The sequence below is a fragment of the Oratosquilla oratoria genome, unplaced genomic scaffold (genome assembly GCF_046742065.1).
Source record: "Oratosquilla oratoria isolate Oo_2021 unplaced genomic scaffold, ASM4674206v1 SCAFFOLD116, whole genome shotgun sequence".
Lineage (NCBI taxonomy): Eukaryota > Metazoa > Arthropoda > Malacostraca > Stomatopoda > Squillidae > Oratosquilla > Oratosquilla oratoria.
Window position 1 is genome coordinate 438,932 of NW_027467473.1, and position 17,356 is coordinate 456,287.

The following is a 17,356-nucleotide window of genomic DNA, read 5'->3' on the forward strand; positions in this document are numbered from 1 at the left end:
GAATGGAGACAGGATTTTTTTTTTTTTGGGGGGGGAGAGTATTGGATCTGAGACTGAAAAAATGTCACATCAGAAAAATGAAAAGTCAAATAAAAAAAGAAGAAAATATGGAACTAAAAGTGGCATACACAAATATGAACAGTATTATTTCTGGAATCAATTAATTAAATGATTATCTGGAAAAAGAGAAACCTGACATTATGGGAATTGTGGAGACAAAATGAAAGGTCCTCTATCAAGTATGGTGGGATAAGGTCTGTAAAACCATTGGGCAAAAAATAGAAGATAAACAAAGAGGAGTCATGATATTGATCAAAAAGGGTTTTTGTACACGCTGCCCCGAAGGGTTGGTGGGTCGAGGTTACAGAGGGTGTGGGAATGACAATCCTGATGCACACTTTAATCTTCTTTATTCTTATACCCTTCTTTGGTCACATACAATGTGTGGGGCCATGTGTGTGGGGCTGTGTGGTTTCTGCAAATGGTATCACAACTTAATTTGCATTCACAATTAATCCATTAAATCAATACAATGATTAAACACAATATTCATCATTAACACAATCATCGAACTCTACTTCACAATTCCTACCATGATTTAGTTTACCTGCCTCCATAACATACATCATCAAATATCTTTGTGATCTGCTATCATTCTGAGAAACCAAATACATAAATTATTAACATGACTTATGCACTAACTCTTACATATTCTTCCATTAGTCACATCACAATAGGTTACTCAATATTCATGCTTACCAATAATGACTTCCATGGCACTTATGGATGTCTTAATAGCTCAATGTCTAGATACAAAAAGGACAGCTATCATTACAATTCTAGCGAGGGAAACTAGCACTACTTTCTTCGCGTAGTACTACATTTAAAGGATAGTAAATAAATATATGAGTCATGTTCCACTCAACATTCTCCTTTTCTCTAGAGTTTCCTTAATCTTATTTTATTTTATTATATATATAATGGATCATTACAGTACATCAATTTCGACAATAACATTTTCCATATTACTTTAGATACATTGTAAACTATGTATGTAACAATACAGGTAGTTGCCATTAACCACTTCCATATGGTGACGCCTACATAGGCGGCATGAGGAGCAAGTGGGTACTCGATGATGCCGACGTCGCCATCTTGATTATATTTATTGTAGTTGTACCTACATAATTTCCATTCTCTCTAAACTGGCTTCATCAATTTTCTATGGTTATCAAAATACACGGGTGAAAGAGAATGAACGATTGAGCACTGACTTTATTTTTTATAATGCGATTATTATGACGCAACATCGCACGTTGGGCAGCTAATGCTGCCAGACGTGCAATGTGCCCCGGAGTGAAGAGGTTAAGTTCAACTATTTCTCATCTCATCGATATTTACTCACATATTGGTATTATCATAATACACTCAGACATTGTGCAATCTGTACTCAACATACATCAAACATCATGGACTGTGATTCGTAATTAACCTTAGTACAGATGCTCCTCAACTTACATTTTAGTTACGTTCCAAACTGCTGAACGTAAAGTGAAAATGAACGTAAGTTGTTACTGTACGTTCCAGTAATGTATGACCATTCATACTGTACTATACATCCATAAATTCTATTACTGTATCTTATAAAACACCCCTAAATCATTAATTATAAACATAACATTGTAAAATAATAACATTAATTTCAAATAAATTAAATTCAAGCAACATAAAGTGAGATGGTGGAGGAGAAGGAGGAGGGGGAGGAGGAGGAGGAGGCAAGGCACGTTCAGTCTGTCGTTTGTGCCATGTAAACAATGGATGCAGCGTCATGCGTAAGTATCGTTTGAACGTCTCATACTACGGAGAGCGCGCTAAACTAAAAAAAAAAAAATTACAAATTTTTTATTTAGTCACTTCAAACGTAAAATTGAAAAAACGTAAAATGAATGAACATAAGTAGAGGAGCGTCTGTACATATACAATTTGTCAATACACTTGAACATTATACAATCATTACTTGACACAGATCAAATGTCATATGCCGTGATTCGTAATTAACCTTAGTACTTACCATACAATTTGCTTATATAATATCATATTTCAAGATATTCTTATACATAGTGCAATCGGCACTCACAGTTTTAATGTGACAAAAATAAATGAAGGCAAATATAATGTGGAATTAATTATGATTAAAGCTTTAAATAATAATATGAAAAGTAGAAAATTTGTAGTAGTATATGTGCCACCAAAACCACAGGCCTGTCTGATGGTGATCATTCCAAATTACTGGAAGATACAAAGAATGCTCTAAATTAATTACTGAAAGAGGATGGTAACATAGTAATTATGGGTGACTTTAACACAAAGGAAATAATCTGGAAAGAAATGATAGTAAAAGGGGGAGAACATGCTACTGGATTTGACCATCAAATATACCTTAACACAATGGGTTAAGGAAAATACTAGATATATAAAAACAATGAGGAACCATTGAAACTAGACTTAATATTCACTTCTGAACCTGATATTGTGAACAGAATGGAGTATAGGACACCAACTGGGAAGAGTGACCACATACTAATAGAGTCTGAACTAAACAAAACGACATAAGAAGGAATGAAAAACATAGAGAAGGAAGGTTAATGTACAGCAAAACGGATATTGTATAACTTAGAAAAAAAAATCAAAATGCAAACTGGGATGAATTTTTCCAAGAGGAAACTAAGATGGAAGATAAATTGAACATATTTAAAGACAAGTACAAGGAAGGAATTGATAAATATGTACCAAAGAAGAAGCAAAAAGAGAAATACAGACAGTGTTGGTATAACAAAAGGTGCATTGAGGCTAAAGACAGAAAAGACAAAGCTTGGAAAAGATGGAAAAAAACTTTCTCAAGAAGAGCAAGAACCATACTAGCATTCAGGGCACCATCCTGCTCTAAGACAGTACCACCACAGAACAGGCCTGCCCACAAAATCAAACTGCCTTCAATGGAACTATCACACAGAGGACTTTTTTTTTTTCAATCTTGCTGCAGTGTATCATTTAATAGGAGAAACAATCTACATCTCCTCAGTATCTTCTTCTTGTAGTCGTGCAAACTTCAGGAAAACTTGTTCTAGGGTTGTCTGGCTCAAAGAGTACTTTTCAATCTTTGATTCACTTTTTCCTGTAATGAAATTCATAATGTTTCAGCAAAATTTGCTGGTCCTGCCCAATCCGTTATATATTGGCTAAATTCTCATATCCTATTGATGGACCTAGTTATATTTCATGTTTTTTTTTTTCTGTTTCCAGATACCTATAAGTCTACTTACTCCAGTCTACATATCTCACTGGAAATTAACTTTATGCCTCCATCCATGAATACCACCATAATCTTACTCATGGATACATTAAGTATTTTACTCTTCTCAAGTATGTAAAGATTCATAGGCCATATTACTACTTTTATCTCCATCCATCCATTCATCCATATACCAGGGGCTTTTTCCCCCTCACCAGGGAGGTAGTCAAAGTCAAAAGGCATATACCCAGTCCTACTCATTTTATCCCCACCCATGCCACTCTCATCCACCATCCTGTCCTCCCTCTCATTTTAGCTCCTCATGGATGATAGGTCATCTCTGTATCCCACCCACTGCCCTAGATCAGAAGCAATGGAGCAAGACACAAGACACTTAAAAATAAAAAAAAAGAGGTGATCAAAGCTTCTTACCTTTCTCCATCACAGCAAAACACTTTCCAAGACTTTTCATATTATGCTGGGAAATCTTGTAAATAATTCTATCACCAAACTCTTCATCAATCTCAGCATCATAAAATATGTCTTTTATTAACTGATGTACTTCTTTTTTCTTGTCTTCACTTGTTTCTCCATTAGTTTCTGTAGACACTCCCTTTACCTTTATTTCAAGCTTGTATCCACCACCATATTTGTTTTTAAGATGCTGACATGATCCTATACATCTGAAATATGATAAAAAAGTACATACAATATGTACATAGGTGATGCATGGGGGTGGAATTGGTGGGGATGGGTGCATGTCTTAGCTGGTTACCTTCCTCATAAGGGGGAAGAGGCCCTTGGTATAGAAACAGATGTACCTTACCATAGTTTACCTTGGCTGGATTCACCAGATATTCAGCTAGGGATAAATATTAGAAGGTAGAAGAAAAACAGCAGCTTTCCTGGAGGTTTCTAAATCAGAGATTGAAGAAATATCAAAAAGAGAAGAGAACATGGTAATACAGGAGGCAATTCACTCAATCAACCAACTAGACCTGGTCTCTCTTACAGAAGACCTACAGCCTTCAGGTAACTAAAATCAGATCAAGTAGTGTTTGGTGCTCTAACCACTTTTTACTTAAATATGAATCATAACATTGCATATTGCTGAAATCAAGATACCACTGTACAAAGACAATAAAAACTCTAAGACAGTACCACTTTAGATTATTTTCCTATGTTGATCCAAAGTCAATTCTATTTCAAGAATAAGAAAAATGTATTGGGAATTTTTTTATCATGGATTGGGCTAGATGAGGTTAACAGAATACATGATCACCTTACCTCAGGCTGCCCTTGACCATAATTCCAACTCTAGAACAAAGAGCATCAGCTTCTTCCATGGAGTGTGTTGTCAGAATTGCACCTCTGTCTCCCTGGATTAAAAACACATTTTGTAAACAAAAACTGTGAGGAACTGGTATGATACATTTGCACTCTCTCAATGACCAATATTGAAGAAGAAGAAATCTTGTAGTAATGATTTTGAATTGGTAAAATGTTGGTTCTGATCTTTGGGGAAAATTGGGTTAAGTTTTGAGTAACTGACCCACAAAACAAATTTCATGATCAGGTATGCACATGAAATAGATCTTTCAATTCAATGTCAAACAAGCTCAGTTCACATCAAGAGACATGTAGCTGCAGTCAAAACCATCACCTTTGCCCTATACATTTGGATTGTTGAGGCAGGTAACACTAACTGCTAGGAATCAGTGAGGACTGTGGGATTTAAATCTACAACTACGTGAATGACAGACAAGCATGCTTCCAATTATACCACCACCACACTATCAACTGGACATTCTAAGATTAATCTATGATGAAGCACATTCAAGCTCATCTGTAACACCCCATTACATCTACATGATCCAAGTATAAAAAAGGGAAAAAAAAAAAAAAAAAAAAAAAAAAAAAAAAAAAAAAAAAAAAAAAAAAAAAAAAAAAAAAAAGGGCGGGGGCTAAACAGCCACATGTTAGAAGCTACTAGGTGGGTGCAACTTAACAAGTTACCTTGGATGCACCCTATGATGTACTCTGCAGGCATCCAAACTAATCAAAAAGATTGCATATACTAGCATTACTTACTTATATTTATTTATCTCTATTTTTTCAAAGATTACAACATCTTCATCCAACAAGATTTTTTCTGTTACATTGATCCAACTGCTGATAGCTATCATGTTTAGTATACATACATATACCAACAGCTTTTTCCCACTTACAAGGGATGTAGCCAAAGTCAAAGGCATAAACCCACTCCCATCCATTTCATCTCCACATACTCCACTCCCATTCACCACCCCTACCTCCCTCTTTTTTTGACTACTCCTGGATGATGGGTCATCATCCTTGCACACCTATTCTCTACTCATCCCTTCCTTCCTCAACAGACATTCTCCTCTTTCCCAATACCCTTTTTACCATATCCATCCACCTCATCCTTGGTCACCCCTATATGTTCACTCCCCCCCACCTTTGCCTTCCACACCTATTTTACTAATCTTTCTTCATTCACTCTTTCCATGTGTCTAAACCATCCCAATACTCTTTCATCAACCCTGTCTCCCAACTCCCTTTCCACCACCACTCTCCTCCTCACCTCTTTGTTTCTCACTCTATCCAGCCTACCATACTTCTCAGGTATTTCATCTCATACACATTTAACCTCTTCACTCCGGGGCACATCGCACGTCTGGCAGCATTAGCTGCCCAACGTGCGATGTTGCGTCATAATTGCATTATGAAAAATAAAGTCAGTGCTCAATTGTTCGTTCTCTTTCACCTGTGTATTTTGATAACCATAGAAAATATAATGAAGCCAGTTTAGAGAGAATGAAGGTTACGTAGATATGACTACAATAGATATAATCAAGATGGCGACGTCGGCATCATCGAGTACCCACTTGCTCCTCATGCCGCCTACGTAGGCGTCACCGTATGGAAGTGGTTAATCTTTTCCTCTCGAATATTCCATATTTCTGCCCTATAGAATGTTGTTGGCACAATCACTCCTTCATACAATCTCCTCTTAGCATCCATTTCCAAATGTTTATTTCTCATTATACTTTTTAATCCCCTGTGGTATTCTTTACGAATGCTAAGAACCTTTCTTTTGGTTTTATTAGACTAAATTACATCAAGTGTCTAAAAACAAAACAAAAAGGCAGTATAAGAAATTATACCTAATTCAACTAGGTTAACAAGTACAATTAGTTTTATAAAACTCAGATTACCACATTCTCCCCTCCCTTGATGAATCATTGCTCTATGTAGCAGAAAGGCTTGTGGTATTCCCACATAGATCAGCGCAGTTGTTCAGGACCAGTATGTGTAGGAGTGGAGGGTTCATCCCTATGTTGAAGATTAGCTAGAGCACCATATACCTGGGCTGGAAGCAAATCAACCTTCATATTTCCTTCCTTGATGAATATTTCCTGATCATCTATAGCATCAGAAGAATTCAACTCTTGATAAATCAGCAGTAGGCTCTGGAAGAATCTTCACAGATCCTGTCTGTGTAGAAGGGCCAACATTGAGGTCCTTTTGCCTCTCATACAAAGATATTTTACAGGTCAGAGCCATGTCATGCACTGATATTGTTGATTCACATCCATCAGCAAATCTTACATGAGCATATTGTGGATTTGCTTCTAACAACTGAACCTCATCAATGAGGGGCTCATATTTACTAATGCAAACGTGATGTCAGAGTAAGACAGGTCTAGGAAAAGATAACCAAGTTGGCAATCAATGGCCACTGGGAGATCAGCGCTGGTACAAGATGAGACTCTCATGTGGCGTAGCATTGGTGTCTTTGCAGAGCAGAGATCGAACTGAATGAAGAGCATCAGGCAACACTGTTTCCCATTGACATTCTTGAAGGTTTCTTGAATGCCATATTGTAGCATTATACCTCTCACACTGCCTATTTCCTTGATGATTATAAGGTGTTGTTTGACTAGTGGTGATACCTAGATTGTGCCAGAATTCACATAGATCCTTGGCCATATATGAGGATTCGCTATCAGAATGTAGGTAGGAAGGCATACCAAATCTTGCAAAAATCTGATTTAGATAATGGATTATAGTACCATTAGTCATGTTTTGACAGGCGAATGCAAATGGAAAATGAAAATACTCGTCCATCGCCGTGAGCATAATGTGGTTTCTGGAGTTCGAGGGTAGAGGTTCCTTGAAGTCTAGACTGAGACATTCAAAGGGCTGTGTGGCCTTAATATGGGGATTTTGGAGTGGTCTGTAGAACTGAGGTTTCAATCAGGTACATTGAGGGCTTTCAAAACACACCCTCCTCACATCTTCCACAGAATAAGGAAGATTTCTTCTTCTGACAAAATGAGCAAGTCTTGTTGCACCAGGTTGGCAAAGTTGAGCATGGAGTTCAGATAGTTTCTCATTATTGACAGTAGCTCCACAGTGAGCACATGAGAAAAAGCAGGAATGTTGTATTTACCAGGACGGTACATGATGTCATAGTTGTAGCACCCCAACTCAATCCTCCATTGTTGAATTTTATCATTCTTGATTTTTCCAAGTCGATTCATATGGAACATAAAGCTGACAGCCAGTTGGTCTGTAACTAAGGTAAAATGTCATTCTATCAAGTAGTGAGACCAACTTTTTACAGATTCCACTATTGCACACAGCTCCTTTTCTACTGCAGAGTGTTTGTATTCATTGGTGTGAGAGTGTGAGAGAAAAAGGCAACTGGATGGCCTGCCTGATTCAGAGTAGCAGCAAGGGCTGTATCAGATGCATCAGTTTCAACTGGTGGTGGGGTTGACAAGCGTCCATGGAGTCACACAAGTTGTCGATGAACCAGATCAGAAGGGGGGCTGGGTGTACTCGCGTCCAAACTCCGGTGGTCACCAATGTAACATTACGTGAATGTTACTTGCGCTTAGGTACCGAGGGAGTGAAGGAGACTCGGGTGAGTTTCGTGGCTTTATTTTGGTTAGCGTGAGTGTCGACCTAGGCTGGGTTGGCAGGCAGGGCGCGGAGCCCTGCCCTAAACCACAAAAGTGACCGCGAGCCACGGATCGGGCACTGCTGGTACAAGTACAGAAAGGAACTAGCCCAGGGACACCAAAATCTGGCATCTTTATATAGGCCTCATGTGTACGTTAAAGTAGCACACGACCCATCCTGACCGAAACATGGCTTGGCAGTGCTTAGGTTGTGCTTTCAAGAGGATACAAATGCATGTAGTACAGGCGTACTATAGACTTAACCTACACACAATTAATATAAGGCCGAAGGCCAGCTACTTCTACACACTACATCCATTCCTGGTCCATCCCATTTCTGCGGTGGCAATGCTATAAGCCAAAATACTGTGTCGAAGCATATGTGGGGTACTTGTCCACCACAACTGGATGGCCTGCCGATTCAGAGTAGCAGCAGTGGCTGTATTGGATGCATCAGTCTCAACTACCAAAGGAATAGTTTCATCAATTGAATGCACAACAGCCTTTCCAATCTCTTCTTTGAGATCATCAAAGGTTTTCAGGGCCTCAGGACTTGGAGGAAAAGTGTCAGTGGTAACAAGAAGTCTGACCTTGTTAGAGAATCTGGAAACCCACTGTGAATAAAAGGAAAACATACCAACAACACAAGATAAGAAAGTACATACAGTCTTCAGTGATTGGAGATTCCTTTAATAGATGTGAATGTTCAGAATCTGGTTTGAGAGAACCATGGGTTATTGTGTAACCAAGAAAATCTATAGATTTTGTGGAAATGATAGATTTAGTCTCATTGAAGGTAAGGTTGTGGAACTGAGTAGCTTCTTGAAACTTCACCAAGTTCTCATTGTGTTCCAGCTGGGTCTTCCCTGCCACTACAATATTGTCCATGTAAGCATAAATTCCATGTAGATAATGTTGCTTGATGATGATGTCAGTAGTTCTTTGGAAACAAGCAACACCATTTGTAACTGAATGGTACTCTGCAGAACTAACATAGTTTACCATTCACTTCAAAAGCAGTGTATGGCTTATCCTCTTCCTGTATAGGTATCTGGTGATGATGACTTTCCAGTGAACTATAGTACTTATAATGAGACAGTCTGTGACAAGGATGTCTATTTTTGCAAGAGGGTACACATCCAAATGAGCGAATTTATTAATGGTTTGTCCTTAGTCAACGAGTCTCTTTTGGTGGCACTCATACGACCCAACAAGGACTTGCGTCCTCCATGGAGATGTGCTTTCCTCAGTGACCTCAGCTCAATCTGTTCAGTGACCTCAGCTTGAGAACTCGTCTTGTGCCGAGACACCAGCTAGTGAATACCTCTTAAGTTTATTACTTCTTGTGAAGTTTATATCTTTGAATAGTGACAAGTAAGTGTGTTGTTTTTGTAACTGTATATGTACAGCACTATACAGTTACAGGTATAAAATAAAGTGTAGTGTTCTAGGAATTTAGAATCAAAACAGTAGTCTGTTACTGTACTCCAAAGGTAGGAGTAATAGTACAAGGTAAGCAGAGTAAGCTTTGTGTATTTAGTTTATTCAGTGACCGTTTTTATTTTCTTTTGTTGTTTTATATTTTCTCTTTGCCATTTGTATTGCCGAAGGATGAGCGAAATGGCTTGTGAAGGTTGTGTAAACCTGGAGGACCTTCTTAGGAAGTGTGAGGAGGGAATTTGTCTTCTCAAAAATGTGCTCTGTGAGAAGAGTGAATCCTCCCCACAGCCTAAAGAGCATACCACTTCTACTTCTGCCACATCCGTGAGTGAGTGGCACTCCATGAGGTCCCATTTGTTGAGACTGCATATGATAAGCAGGTGCTCTGTGGAGCAACCGCTGGCTCTAGCCAATCGTTTTGCTCTGCTGGAGGATGAAGTGGCTGAAAGTCAGGAGTTTTTGGTGGTGGGGGACTCCATGGTGCGAGGCTATGACAACATCCTGCAGCGGAAGACTAAATGATGATGCAAGCTTGTAGGTGTAATTTATAGGCCAAAAACATTATCAATAGCAGACGACAAACTGTTGTTTCAAGGACTGTCTATTTTTTACAACCAGGACTTAATGATAATGGGTGATTTCAATTTTACTGACATTGATTGGATGACCCTTGAACATGGGCATATAGGTAGTCACTTGATGGGTTTTCTCTGTGACAATTACTTAGTTCAGCATGTAAAAGAGCCCACAAGACATGAAAACTTACTTGATCTATTGATTACTAGCCGTGAAAGCATGATAACTAATGTAGAAGTGGTGAAATTATTGCAAATAGTGATCATAACTTAGATTCAAACTGCTGAAAATTTTAGAATAGATACTCGTGTATCTAAAACACCCAATTTTAGTAAAGCTCAGCTCATAGGATTATGTCAGGAGCTTCAGCTTACAGATTGGGAGACAAAATTAAGAGAAAGACCTGTAGCTCAGATATGAGAAATATTTCAAAATATGCTTAATAAGATTATTCATACTTACATCCTGTTCAAGGACAGACGCCCCCCAAATCAAGCTCATCCAAAATGGCTCGACAAAGAAACTGAAAAAAGTATTGCTAAAAAGAGGTAGGCTTATATGAAATACAAGTGTTCAGGTGCACCTAGTAACTATCAATGTTATGTAATAATACAGAGAGATTTAAAAAAGACAATAAAATACGAAAATGACAATACAACATTGATATCCATGATAAATTCAAAAAGAACCCTAAAGAATTCTATAGTTACATTAGAGATAAAAAGGTTATTAGGAATCACATTGGCCCACTATTATCTGCTGATGGTCAACTTGAGTATTCAAATGAAGGAATGTGTGATATTTGAAACAACTATTTTAGCTTATTATTTGTAAACAAAACACCTCAAAGTGAACTCCAAACTGAAACCTGTGAAAAATCTAGGGTGAACCTACTACAGTAAACATAACAAAAGAAAAAATTAAAAGGTGTATAGAGAAACTCAGAGTTAAAACACCAAGGCCTCACAGTTAGCATCCAAGAATCTTAAAGGAAATGAAAAATTATATTATTGTTCCATTAGAAATTATATATATATGAAAAAAAAAAAAAAAAAAAAAAAAAAAAATCATATCTGGAGATGTCCCAAGAGAATGGAAGCTAGCTAACATTACTCCAATATTCAAAAAAGGTGACAAAAAGAAACCAAATAACTACAGGCCTATAAGCTTGACTTCAATCATAAGAAAAATGATGGAAACTATAATCAGAGATGCTATCGAACATCATTTAGAAAGCAACTGTCTTATAAATGATAGCCAGCATGGATTCAGATGGAAACATTCTTGTGTGACTTACTCGAATTGTACAACACAGTCATCTCGAATTATGACAAAAGAAACAATATAGATTGAATATATTTAGACTTTGCAAAAGCTTTTGATTCCATGCCCTACAAGAGGCTAATTACTATATTAGCTTCACATGGAGTGTCTTTGGACTAGAAATTGGTTGAATGATTGAAAATAGAGTTGTTTTAAATGGCAAAACTTTTAGATGGAAAAATGTTACGAGTGGAGTTCCTCAGGGTTCCGTTCTTGGGCCACTTCTATTCATTGTATATATAAATGATGTATACCACAGACTAAGATCTGTTGTTTCCAAATTTGCTGATAATACAAAATTGTGCGGAATGTAAATGATCACTTAAATCAATTAGATATTGCTCAAAGTCCATTTTTCTATACATCACTCTTCCTTTTCAGTATCTCTCATTTCTCTTTATATATATTTCCTCCTTTAGTTCTAACTCAAGTAATATGTGGTAACTTTGCAATTGGTGTCTTGTATTCAACTTTGTCTACTATTTCAGGTTCTGATGTAATAAATCTAGTTCAATGGTTCTTCATTATTTCTAAATCTATGTTTTCTTTTACCCATTGTGTCACTGTATGTTCTAGTCATGTCAAATAATACATTCCCCATTGACTTTTTGCATGGTAGAAAAATGAGGATAGTGTTCAGAGATAAGACTTCTACTTGGGAAGAGGTAATCATTGGAGTTCCACAAGGATCAGTATTGGCTCCAATAATGTTTGCTATAAATGTGAATGACATGGACAAATATGTGGAATGTTATGCGAGCTTCTTTGCAGATGATGCAAAATTGTTAAAAAAGTGAATACTGAAACAGACTGTGACTCACTACAGAGAGATCTGAACAGGGTTTGGGAATGGAGTCAGAAATGGGAAGTAGACTTCAGCATTAAGAAATGTAGCATAATAGAATTTGGAAAAAAGTAAAAAAGGATATCAGGACAATATAAAATTGGCGAAAAGGAAGTAATGAATGTGGGATCTGAAAAAGACCTGGTGGTGATCATCACAAAAGATATGTCCCCTGACAGGCATATTAAAATTTTTTTTTTTTAGCAAAACCTATAACATGCTAAGATCAAAACAGTAGCTTTTACTTATTTGGATGAAAAAATGGTAAAGAAAATACTAGTTACACTGATAAGGCCTAAATTGGAGTATGCAGCAACACTATGGTCACCCAGTACTAAAAAGAATATAAGGAAAATTGAGAAAATCCAGACAGCAACTATGAATACAGCTCCAACACTATCAAAAATGTGATATAAAGAAGGATTGTCAAAACTAGGACTACCAACTCAGGAACAAAGATGAGAAAGAGGTGACTTGCTGACCATCTCCAGAATTATGAGACATGTGGAAATCCTTGACAGAGTTGAATTAAATTGGGATAACAGGAACACAAGAGGACATGGAAAGAAATTCGAAAAGAACAGTTATAAAAGAGAGCTGAAAAAAAAACAGCTTTCCCCACAGAGTGGTGGATGTATGGAACGTACTAGACGAAACAATAGTGTGTGCAAAAACAATAAAGAATTTAAGAACAAATTAGATATGGTACGACACAGAGACAGGAAATCACAAGCGTAGCTCCCCTTCCCATAAGATACAGCTAGGTAAATACAACTAGGTACAACTAGGTAGAAGACCTCAGAGTCTTATTCTCATATTACTGTCTCTGGTGTAAATGCTGCTATGATATCCAAACCTGTTCACACCGATGAAGGAACCTGTGCTACTGTAATATCTGAAACTGCCTATTCTGCTGAAAGGACCTGTGCTACTGCCAATTCTAAGTCCCAATGCTATTTCTGTGGTGGTCCCCATCATAATCATGGACAGTGTCCTGCAAGAATCATCATTTGTCATAAGTGTAATATGCAGGGACACTTTGCTAAAGTGTGCCAGTCTACTACAATTTCTATTTCTGCATCCACTCAGTCTTCTACACTGGCAGTCATCTCTGCTTCTTCCCCAGAACTACTATGGTGAGCAACTGTGTATGTTTTGATTGGTAATAATGAAGCAACTGCTCTTGTCCACATAGGGAGCTCTGAATCTTTCATCTCACATAGCTATGCCAAGAAGCACAAGTTGAAGGTTGTCCCAGCGACTGGAAGCACCTATGGCCTTTTCACTCATGTCTCCTGTATAGGGACGCTGCATGGTTGACATAAATTTGAAGGGTGAGTGCTACTACAATATGAGGCTTTCTCTACTGCCAGATTTGTGTTGTAATGTCATTCTTGGTCAAGACTTCATGAGCCAGCACTAGTGTTACTGTGGGCTTTGGCAGATCCAAGAAAGACATAAATATCTCCAACCCTGCCTCTTCCAATGTACTGTCTGTTTGGGTGGATACACCTCATATCTTTTCAAGTCTTGCTCCTCATTGCAAACCCATTGCAACTAAATCTCAGAGATTTGGGGATGAAGACAAGAAGTTCATTAAGTCTGAAATAAATAAGATGCTACATGCTGGTGTTATACAAAGGATTACAAAGGCAGAGCATGTCGACAGGAGACCTTTTGGTCCATAACTAGGTCAGATACAAAAAATGTAATGATAAAAAAAAAAAAAAAAAAAAAAAAATTATAATATTAATAATAAAATAAATGCATAGGTATAGTTAAATAATAAAAAAACAGGTATATAGTAAATAATAATATATTGACAGATAATACATACATATACCAAAGGCTTTTTCCCCCTTATAAGGGAAATAGCCAAAAAACAAAGTCTATATATAAAAACCACTCCCACCAATTCCATCCCTATCACACTCCACACAAGGTGGTCATCTTGATGTTCATTCACGATATGGATGTGTATATGAGATTCTCCCTACATACACAGAATGTGGAGGATTTTCGACTAAGAGTGATCTGACATGGTTTTTCTTTAAGTTTAGATATTGGTTGGTTGATTATTCTCACTCTTTCAGTACGGGAAGAGAACAGGATCATTTCATGCTAACCATTTAATTTTAAAGAGTGCCTTTCAACCCTATAGTAATTTAGTGACCCCTTTTGAGCCCATAGCAGTCTACTGACCCCCTTTCGACCCCTTGGATGGTTTCATCAACCGCCTAGCAATCTACTGACCCCCTTTTGATCCCTTGGATGGTTTCATCGACCCCTGGGGGTCGATATCAACCACTTTGGGAACCCCTGGTTTAGATGATTTGAGATCATTACTAATAATTACTCCGAGAGCCTTCTCACTGTCCACATTTGTTAACGAAGTTCCAAATAACTTGTAATCGTACTTACTGTTATTTTTACCTATGTCTATATCCTTGCATTTACTTGTATTAAATTTCATTAGCCACTTTCCAGACCATTGCTGTAGTTTATCTAAATCTTCTTGAATATCTAATTGATTTCAGTGATCATTTACCATTCTGCACAATTTTGTATTATCAGCAAATTTGGAGACAACAGGTCTTAGTCTGTGGTCTATAGCATTTATATATACTACAAATAGAAGTGGCCCAAGAACGGAACCCTGAGGAACTCCACTCGTAACATTTTTCCATCTAAAAGTTTTGCCATTTAAAACAACTCTCTATTTTCAATCATTCAACCAATTTCTAGTCCAAAGACACTTACTCCATGTGAAGTTAATTTAGTAATTAGCTTTTTGTGGGGGATGGTATCAAAAGTTTTTTGCAAAGTCTAAATATATTCAATCTATATTGTTTCTTTTGTCATAATTCGAGATAACTGTATTGTAGAATTCGAGTAAGTTAGTCACACAAGAATGTTTCCGTCTGAATCCATGCTGGCTATCATTTATCAAATAGTTGCTTTCTAAATGATGTTTGATAGCATCTCTGATTATAGTTTCCATCATTTTTCTTATGATTGAAGTCAAGCTTATAGGCCTGTAGTTATTTGGTTTCTTTTTATCACCTTTTTTGTATATTGGAGTAATGTTAGCTAGCTTCCATTTTCTTGGGACATCTCCAGATATGATGGATTTTTTAAAAATAATTTCTAATGGAACAATAATCTCATTTTTCATTTCCTTTAAGATTCTTGGATGCTAACCGTCAGGCCCTGGTGTTTTATCAACTTTGAGTTTCTCTATACACCTTTTCATTTTTTCTTGTGTTATGTTTACTGTAATAGCTTCACCTTAGATTTTTCACAGGTTTCAGTTTGGAGTTCACTTTGAGGTGTTTCGTTTACAAATAAGCTAAAATAGTTGTTTCACATATCACACATTCCTTCATTTGAATATTCAAGTTGACCATCAGCAGATAATAGTGAGCCAATGTGATTCCTAATAACCTTTTTATCTCTAATGTAACTATAGAATTCTTTGGAGTTCTTTTTGGATTTATCAACGATATAAATTTCATATTGTTGTCTTCATTTCTTATTGTGTCTTTTAAATTTCTGTATTACATAACTTTGATAGTCACTAGGTGTACCTGAGCACTTGTATTTCTTATAAGCCTGCCTCTTTTTAGCAATACTTTTTTCAGTTTCTTTGTCGAGCCATTTTGGATGAGCTTGATTTGGGGGGCATCTGTACTTAAACAGGATGTAAGTATGAATAATCTTATTAAGCATATTTTGAAATATTTCTCATATATGATCTACAGGTCTTTCTCTTAATTTTGTCTCCCAATCTGTAAGCTGAAGCTCCTGACATAATCCTATGAGGTGAGCTTTACTAAAATCGGGTATTTTAGATACACAACTATAAATTTTTTCTAGCAGTTTGAATCTAAGTTATGATCACTATTTGCAATAGTTTCACCAGCTTCTACATCGGTTATCATGCTTTAACGGCTAGTAATCAATAGATTGATTAAATTTTCATGTCTTGTGGGCTCTTTTACATGCTGAACTAAGTAATTGTCACAGAGAATTCCTATCAAGTGACTACCTATATGCCCATGTTCAAGGGTCATTCAATCAATGTCAGTAAAATTGAAATCACCCATTATCAACAAGTCCCAGTTGCAAAAAATAGACAGTCCTTGAAACAACAATTTTTTGCACATTTGTTTGGGTTAACTCTACCCACAAACTATTGTATGCATCTTCTTTTACTTTCTCTAAAACACAGGCATGGACATTGCTTTTAACATACAAGAGAACACCCTCACCTTTCTTGTTGTTTCTATCCTGATAAAAGTATTTAAATCCCGTAATATTAAATTCAGCTTCAAACTCATTACCATTTAACCATGTCTCAGTTATTCCTATCATATCAAGATTTTCACTTTTGACAGACACCTGTATTTCTTGGAATGTATTCCTAATACTACGATAATGGTCTGGGTATAATTGGTGATCCCACGACCCAGTTGACATACAAGCTTGCAACATCATTCAGTCTTCCGCTGCAGGATGTTGTCATAGCCTCACACCATGGAGTCCCCCACCACCAAGAACTCCTGACTTTCAGCCACTTCATCCTCCAGCAGAGCAAAATGATTGGCTAGAGCCAGCGGTTGCTCCACAGGGCACCTGCTTATCATATGCAGGCTCAACAAATGGGACCTCATGGAGTGCCACTCACTCACGGAAGTGGCAGAAGTAGGCTGTGGGGAGGACTCACTCTTCTCACAGAGCACATTTTTGAGAAGACAAATTTCCTCCTCACACTTCCTAAGAAGGTCCTCCAGGTTTACACAACCTTCACAGGCCATTTCGCTCATCCTTCGGCAACACAAATGGCAAAGAGAAAATATAAAACAACAAAAGAAAATAAAAGCGGTCGCT

At 37.2% G+C, this 17,356-nt stretch overlaps 1 protein-coding gene across 1 annotated transcript in view; it reads right to left on the reverse strand.

Annotated features, from left to right (window-relative positions):
- Nucleotides 1–393: 393 nt before the first annotated feature.
- The window catches only part of LOC143022553 (ABC transporter A family member 11-like), a 44,744-nt gene continuing 27,781 nt past the window's right edge, over nucleotides 394–17,356 (reverse strand). The window contains exons 3-5 of the mRNA XM_076180820.1: nucleotides 4,580–4,667; nucleotides 3,725–3,975; nucleotides 394–3,175 (exon numbers count right to left, since the gene is read on the reverse strand). Of these exons, the coding sequence (XP_076036935.1) occupies nucleotides 3,069–3,175; nucleotides 3,725–3,975; nucleotides 4,580–4,667 (446 nt within the window). The 3' untranslated portion in view covers nucleotides 394–3,068. The remainder of the gene's footprint in view (nucleotides 3,176–3,724; nucleotides 3,976–4,579; nucleotides 4,668–17,356) is intronic.